This window comes from Limulus polyphemus, unplaced genomic scaffold, assembly GCF_000517525.1.
Source record: "Limulus polyphemus unplaced genomic scaffold, Limulus_polyphemus-2.1.2 Scaffold1092, whole genome shotgun sequence".
Taxonomy (NCBI): Eukaryota; Metazoa; Arthropoda; class Merostomata; order Xiphosura; family Limulidae; genus Limulus; species Limulus polyphemus.
The window spans coordinates 162,703-171,249 of NW_013666702.1; the positions used below are offsets into that span (position 1 = coordinate 162,703).

Here is an 8,547-nt window from a genome sequence, read left to right on the forward strand (position 1 = left end):
ATTCGAACCCGCGACCTCCAGATTGTGAGTCGAGCGCCTTATCCACCTGGCCATGCCGGGCCCCATATAAAACGTAGTTCCGTGTGTGATTGAACAAAATCTCCTTGTGAGTTATGATGATGATAAACATTTACAGAGATTCTGCTACCTTAGATCGCAATATATCCAGTTAGTTGAGAACAAATTAACATCTTTTCATGAGTTTCTATTCTTTGAATTGTGTACTCCACCTGAAACATAATAATAATAAATAAGAGACATGTTTCGAAAATATACAAAAATAGCGTTAAGTTAGCTATTATTCTTGAAAAAATAATAGTAACCTACTAATGTATCAGTCTACACTAAACGCTAGAAAATATGCAAATGAACTTCAGTTGGTAAAGTTATTATTAACGAATTACGCTATACGTTTGTGTTTAATATAACATCATTTGTTAAGCAAAGTAACGTAGTATGAATATACTTTAATAAAACGGCTAGGTTTTAATGGTTTGACTTTTTTTAAACAGTAAAATCCTTTTCTGATCATGTTTTTGGAGGAACGAAAAGCTATCCGCTGTAGAGTCGTATACCTGTAAAGCAATAAAGTAACGTGAATTTAGCTAAATATATGAAATATTTAGTTTTTGACAACAAAAAATTAGTTCTTCCTCACCCTTGACTGACTCGTGTCAGTTATCTGACAGTTTCCTAACAAGAGTAATTGCTAAGTTCTTGCAACTGCGACTGGAACTAAGCCAAGTGTCGTTTCCTTTGTTCCATAGGGCGTGTATTTGACTGATATTACTGTGTGATCTAAAAATCACTTCTCTTATTTCTCAGATTTAGCGTTTTCACATACGATAAGAGGTAGAGTTTCTAATTATGAAGAGTATTGGTTTTAACCAGTATGATATTAATCGCTAAGCTTCTGAGAGTCTTAATACACTTTTTAAATATTTATCATAATACATGTAATATATATATATATATTGTTGTTTTATTTCAAACTCTCCAAGTTTCTCTCCTTACAAGGTTACGAGACACCTCACGTTAAACATCCTGAAATATTAAGCCGCCAATTTTGAGAAATGTCTCTAATCATGTTCTTTTAATTATTGTATAAGACTGAAAGTCATTTTTACGAAGAATTGCCCAATTTAACACTGTGGTTATTCCATAGTCTTAAAAAAAAAGTCCAAGTTACGACAAAAACTAAATCTCAACAAACGTTCACAATACGTTTAAAATTCCGTGAAACAAAGAAAGGTTCAGCTGTTTTATTATTAAGTAGATTTTCCTCTTTTGGTGTGTATAATCTATATATATGTATAGCACAAAATATGTGTGTTCGTCTGTTTGTCTGTCTGTTATTTAACTACTCCTTTGTCGCTGGGCCAATCTCAACCAAACTTTGTGTGGTGATAGTTTGGAACAAGAGGCATGTTCAAACCCCTGCACACCCACATTATTGCTGTTATTTAACATTGATTATCTATGACGTAAGTTATCGTTAACTACATTCATAGATAGTGCCACGTCCTTATAAACAACACATATTAAATTTTTCTGTAACACAACTTACACACAATGTGGGGGCACACAAACAACTTATACATCTTAGAGAGTGCATTAGCTCTAAATATGGAGGAATGCAATGAAAATATGGCCAACACTATTGCAATATAACTCCAACACCCACCCTAAAGCAGATATGAAGAGCTGTTTCTTGAATTATACTCACTTCCGACTTTGATTCGTGACCTTTCAACTTTGGCCCGTAAGACATCTCTGCAGCCAATGGCCTTCATTTAATTAATCACGTGAAACGCTGTGGAAAGGCATCAAGAGCTGGGTGTTGAAAGATGGTAACAGAAAGCAACCCTACGGCAACTACGTTTCGCTACCTCTTCCTACAAAGTCACCCTGATCATCACACAATGTATACCATGTTTTAAGTATATACATATGTAGTTTTTAAAGCTTACACAAAACTTTTGTTGAGGTGATAATGAATACTGTAATAATATGTTATGTCCTAAATAAATTGTGTGAATGTTAGGATTTTTGTATTATTTATCATAGCATCCACCCCCACTTTTTTAAATTCATAACCTGGACAGAGGATGCGTACCTCAACTTCTATAAAAATAAACCCAATTAACTCAAAACCGTTTCAAGATATATGCAATGTGCCACTTTGAGTAAAAATATGTATACATACTTAAGGTAGCTATAGTATGTTTCATATAAACTTCTGTTTTCAAAACAGGCTTCGACTTGAAACCGGTTACTCAACTTTTTTCAAGATGGCATTGGGCTGTGGTGCAAAATGTGCCAAAGTTGTTCTTATGACATTTAACTCGATATTTTGGGTAAGTAAGACTATTTTTGTATTTTTCTTTAATAAAATTCGAATTCTTAGAAATTGAAAATACCTTGTTTGTTACGTTATGTAATTTTAAAATTGAAATAGAGCTTTTGTGTGTGTGTGTGTTTTATTTGTTTTTTTTATTGGGGGTTAAATAAGACTTTAATATATTAATCTCATTTTCAGTTTATTTCGTTTTTAAACTCAACTTTATCGGCTATACTATATTGCGTCACAATGACTGCCTTGTAAGACAAAAGACATTTAAACGAAACCAATAAGTTCTCCAGTTTGAAATAACACTTATTTCAATAATACTACGTAAATAAATTATTTAAAGGCAGTTTATAATATTCCAAGTTTGTTGCTCATTAAATTCTGATAAATAGTTTAGTTAATCCTTCATTACAATGGAAATCAGAACATGTACTATTATCTCCTATGAGCTTTAAGATTTTCGATTATTTTCTATTCTATTGAGACTCAGTTTCTCTAAAACTGATTGCGAAAAGAATATAGCTCTTGTTTATCAAGTTTGATAACTAACTTCTAGACAAGGTAGCTATTTTGTGTTCATTTTAATTAACTTCTAGACAAAGTAGTTATTTTGTGTTCATTTTAGAAACACTGTCATAAAAATTTAGCATTTGTCAGAAATTGAGATAGTTTTTATATTTACTCATACCTTTGTATTCTGTCTTTCTGAAGAAGAGTTTAAGGCTCTTCAGCTTCAGCTAAGTTTTATGTGTATGTTAAACTAAAAAATACGCCTAGCTATTTTACACACATAAGCTGTATAAAGCTCTTTCTTTGGATGACAATTTCTATCGTCAACCTAGCTGGGCTGACGATAGCTGGCATAACTTGAAACTGTATTTCTCTGCTATTCGTGGTGTGCATTTCTTACGTAATGATAGCTTGTATGTTTTTGTATCAGAATGTTAATAATGTTTAGAAAAAAGAATACGTTGCAAATATATTCATTGTATTGTATTTATTTATTTATTAAGTGTTCTTCTGCGGTATTTTACATAATACCTAGTTGCAGATAAAAAGGCTTAGAATAAAATTTAGAAACAAGAGAAGAAGAAACAGACAGACATTAATTAAATAAAAACAATCGATGTTTTATTTTAATTCTGACGAATTATAAAAAGAATAGCTCGGCTTTATATACAATACTAGTTTTGGTCAACTAAAGTTCCTATTGTAAGAAAGCCTGCATGTATTCAAATATATAACTTATTTAACCTTTCCTTCTTAGTGTTCCAATTTTTAGTTGTTGAAGAGAATCTCCAAGGAATTTATATTATTTGTATACGAAAAAAAATATGGCATACAAAACTATACTCTTCTTGTGATACTTGTAAAATACCCAGAGAAAATTTTAAATCAGTGCATTCTATTGAAAGTAGAATCGCAAAGATTCCAATTTGAACTGACGGGCCAGGCTTTCTTAAGTGTCAATGTTTCAACTAGAAAATGTTGAAAAATTATCCTATAAGTATGATTTATACAGTTCTTGAAAATATAACTACTGAAAAACCTTGTGCCAAAATTCTAGCACTCGGGCAACATTCTGTCATATTTTTCCACCTGGATGAAGGTGACTACTGTTTTTCACATATGTTCTCCTCTACCAGATTATATTGTACCTAGAATAAAAAGATAAAAAGCAAACAAATTGTAACAAGGTTTTCCCTTCTACTGCCTTTTTTCTGTGATAATATTTTAGCTGCCGACTTTGTTTACCATCCATTCTAAAAATACAAGTATGAAACCCATCACCGAAATGCATACCACCTGTATATATTAACAAAGACAGGTGTAGAAATTAATCTGATTCTCCTTTACATTTCTACAGTAAATCCAGCTATAGCAGGCTAATAAGAATAGTCATTTTTATTGGACTACTTTCACATATCATAAATGTAAGCTTTTATTATAATATGGCATTATGCTACGAAGTGGAAAGCATATATAAGGAGTTGAATTAAAATAGTGATCTCCTTTACCCATTTTGTGAACTCCTTTACATGCATCTCACCATGTCCCCAATTATATGTTTTTATAAATAGACCCCTAATTATCGCTCACAGATTTAGCTTTATAATTTATCAATCATCTAAACCAAAATCTACCACCACTCACACTATTTGAATGTTAGTTATACAGTTATTACCTGTAATGTAATCCACTTTCAAGGACTTTTATTGCAGGAAAATAAGTTGATTTGTGACTAATAAATTTCAAATCCACCCTACTCTAATCATCTGCACATGATGGAAACTAAATATGGCGGGAAAAGCTCGGAAGCAAAACTAAAGAAAAGGAGAACACGTAAAGGAGTTCATGCAATTTCATGTTCCGTGATTTTTATTCAAGAATGCAATTTACTCTTATCCTTTCAGTTACTGATAACAACAAATGTCTTGGTTGTTATGTATAACGATAAAACAAAATGACATAATTTCAGTATCTAAACTAGATATATGCTTAAAGGAGATCACATGCTTAAAAAACTAATTTTATTACAAGCTCCAAATGGACATACCCAAAATATCTTTTTTTGATACCCTGTGTTTGGAGTATGGTCAAATCACATTATATACTTTCCGGATTGATTTTAGACTCTAATATTTTATTTACCCCAAAAATTGTGATTATTGTCTTGAAAATAAACAACTGTAAAAGAGAGCACATTATTATGGCGACATGTTATTTTGGGCATTTTTAAATATGAAAAGGGAATGGGACAATCAGCTAATAATAAATTTTCAAAACATAAATGTTTACTAATTAATCACAATAAAGGCTTGAATCATACTTACAATTTTTGGGTTTGTGTTGTTGCTTTTAAATTATTTTTTTCTGCTGGCGACATGTTACTTTTAACACCCCACCATTGTTTATTTCCTTGGTTTGCTGGAAAAAAACTTAACGCAAACCCAACCTATCATACATATGTTTGGAAAGATCTGTTCATCGTCTATCATTTATAAATTATTATATGTTTGTGTAAGGCATGTACTCAGAGAAATTTGCCTCAGAACACTGGCAACATCGAAATTGGACACTTAAGAAAGCCTGGCCCTGACTAGAGCATGATTTTGGTGTATCAAAAATAAACAAATACCAAAACTAAAACATAAATCCAGTTTAATTCATTATACATGCACGTGTTGTTGCTGCATTTAAGTTGGTTATGTAGTTAAAGTTGCAAATAATGTTAACTTATTCATATAAACATGAAAATTATGTGCATGAAAACTCGTAGCTAATCCTTCACAATCTAAATGTGTTCTACCCTGTCCATGTCGGGTGTCGCTCAGCAACTACCCAACTTAAAGAGTTACTTGAAGTATTTATTTCTTTTTCAGTTGTAATAAAAACAGTAGCTAGATATCTCTTACCAATACAAAACTACTTATCTGCCAATACAAAACTACTTACTGATCCATGGAAATAGTAACTACAAAACTACTGATCCATGGAAATAGTATCTAAGGAAGTAAACGGTACATGTCTTTTTATAGATTTCAAACTAATTAGCTATATTATGTTAATGTAATTTCAAGAAACGTGTAGAAAGAAGAATAAAACCTATAAGCTCATTACTTTCTTTCAGGATATTCTAGTGGAATATTTCAAATATGACAAATAGTTTCTATAGCTGACTTTCGTATCTTTTAAATGTTTCCGAACCATCAAGCGTCACAACATGAGACCTATATATATATAATAAACTTGCGTCAAAACATGAGACCTATATATATAATAAACTTGCGTCAAAACATGAGACCTATATAATGAACTTGGTCACAACTTGAGACCTATATAATGAACTTGGTCACAACTTGAGACCTATATAATGAACTTGGTCACAATTTAAGACCTATATAATGAACTTGGACACAACTTAAGACCTATATAATGAACTTGGTCACAACTTAAGACCTATATAATGAACTTGGTCACAACTTAAGACCTATATAATAAACTTGGTCACAACTTAAGACCTATATAATACACTTGGTCACAACTTAACACCTATATAATGAATTTGGTCACAACTTAAGACCTATATAATGAACTTGGTCACAACTTAGGACCTATATAATGAACTTGCTTCATAACATGAAACCTATATATATATAATAAATTTGCGTCACGACATAAGACCTGTATAATGAACTAGCGTCACAACATGAGACCAATATACATTGAACTAGCGTCACAACATGAGATCAATATACATTGAACTAGCGTCACAACATGAGATCAATATACATTGAACTAGCGTCACAACATGAGTCTTTTTTTATGTATTGAACTTGCATCACAATATGAGACCTATATATTGAATTTGCTTAATTCCGAAATACAAAATGGAAACAGACAGTTTTTAAAACAAGCTTACAATTTAAAACTGTAAAAATTATGGCCGCTCAAATATCTGGTAAAGCATTTGATTTTAATTGCCAACAAAGATCCATCATTAAACAAACGTTATTTTTAAAGCAATTTTGTATATTTGCTTTTTGAAAAGTTAAATTTAATACTTACTGAAACCATTAGCAGGGGTTAAATGTTTAACAACAGATATATTAGGAAAGAAACCAAATTTTACGTAAACATTCAGGACAGTATTCCAAAGTTTCAAGGAAAAGCCATTTTTATACACGAGCTCGATAATGTGATAATACAGTCGTTGGTTAAATGTGTTTGTAAATCTAACGGTGTTCTTAAAACAAACCCAAGAACGGCCTTTCAGTTTTACTTTGTAATTCTATCTCTACTGATACTCTCAAAACGACTTACAATCTTTTCTGAACATTCTTGGTGTGTTTTAATTTCAAACATTTTATTTTAAAGATTTAACTTTGTTTGTTTTGGCAGTCAACATACTTTTAGGTTCCTCAAAATCTAAACATATTGGCTTCGTTTAATGTAGTTTTGACACAACTTCTGATACTCTTCATTCTCTTAATATTTTAGTATTACACTAATTTCAATTTTTATCTAAAACGCCATTTGTTTGTTATTGTATAAAATTTAAATGGTTCACATATATTGGCGTAGGCTCTTTACTCATACAGAGAGAAATTACATGACAAGCACTTGAAGCGGTTGTAATGAACTTGTGAAATTAAAGATTATTATATGAATATGAGTATTACCTCATTTCTAGTACAGATAAAAAAAGTCCTGTGTATTTCTTAAGGTACTAATATTTCTGTTTCCCAATAGCTCTCTGGAGCTGCTATGCTGGGTATCGGTGTTTACTTTCTTGTTGATACTGACAAAGTTACACTATATCGCCTGTTCTACACTGATGGAGATTATGCCCTAATCCAGTACCTGGCATACGCTTTGATTGGAGTTGGTGGATTAGTGTTCGTTGTGGGATTCTTTGGATGCTATGGAGCCATAAGAGAAAACAAGTGCATGTTACTCACGGTAAGACTAGGATGTCTTTCTACTTATTCAAATTTTGTTATTTTGTCACCAAACAGCAAACCAAGAGATTAATGAAACGTCTGATATGCTGAAAACATACAAATTGAAAATAAACAAGCATCGATAGTTGTTGTTGTTTTTTTTCATTAGTGGCATAACAGTAAGAAATACATTATTCAATGTTTAGCGGTCTTGAGGCCATCAGTTTCTCTTTAAAAGTTTTTTGTTTCTTCACATTTCCTGAGAAACACTTGGCATTTTCTTCTATTCATCATTTTAATTTACATTTTGCGGGCTGTTTGTTAGCTTGAAAACAACCGAATGAAGCTTTATTTCAAAAACGAATATTAGTTCCATAATATTTTGGAGGAAAAGAGATGAGAAAGCCAATAGGCTTTACGAATGGCTTTTGTCCTCCAAATCATGTCACTGATGAAATGAAAAAATAAATTTGTGTACAGGTATGCTTTTTACCTTTATCTCTTCTTTTCTGTTGCTATTTGGCAAATCTGCGTACATGTTTCGGTTGTGGTACGTTGTTCTGTTAGATGTATTCAAGCATACAGTCATAAAAGATAGGTACTAGTGATCAGACCCTAACACTAGCGCCCTCGTGATCAGTGCCCTAATATCGCTGCTCTTGGTTGTTTGTTGGTTGGTCGGTTGTAATTAAGCACAAAGCTAGACAATGGGCTATCTGTACTCTGCCCACCACGGGTATCGAAACCCGGTTT

At 32.0% G+C, this 8,547-nt stretch overlaps 1 protein-coding gene across 1 annotated transcript in view; it reads left to right on the forward strand.

Annotated features, from left to right (window-relative positions):
- Positions 1–8,547, forward strand: part of LOC106462095 (CD151 antigen-like) — a 92,212-nt gene that overhangs the window by 55,370 nt on the left and 28,295 nt on the right. The window contains exons 2-3 of the mRNA XM_022389235.1: positions 2,255–2,357; positions 7,604–7,813. Coding sequence (XP_022244943.1) covers positions 2,292–2,357; positions 7,604–7,813 — 276 coding nt within the window. The 5' untranslated portion in view covers positions 2,255–2,291. The remainder of the gene's footprint in view (positions 1–2,254; positions 2,358–7,603; positions 7,814–8,547) is intronic.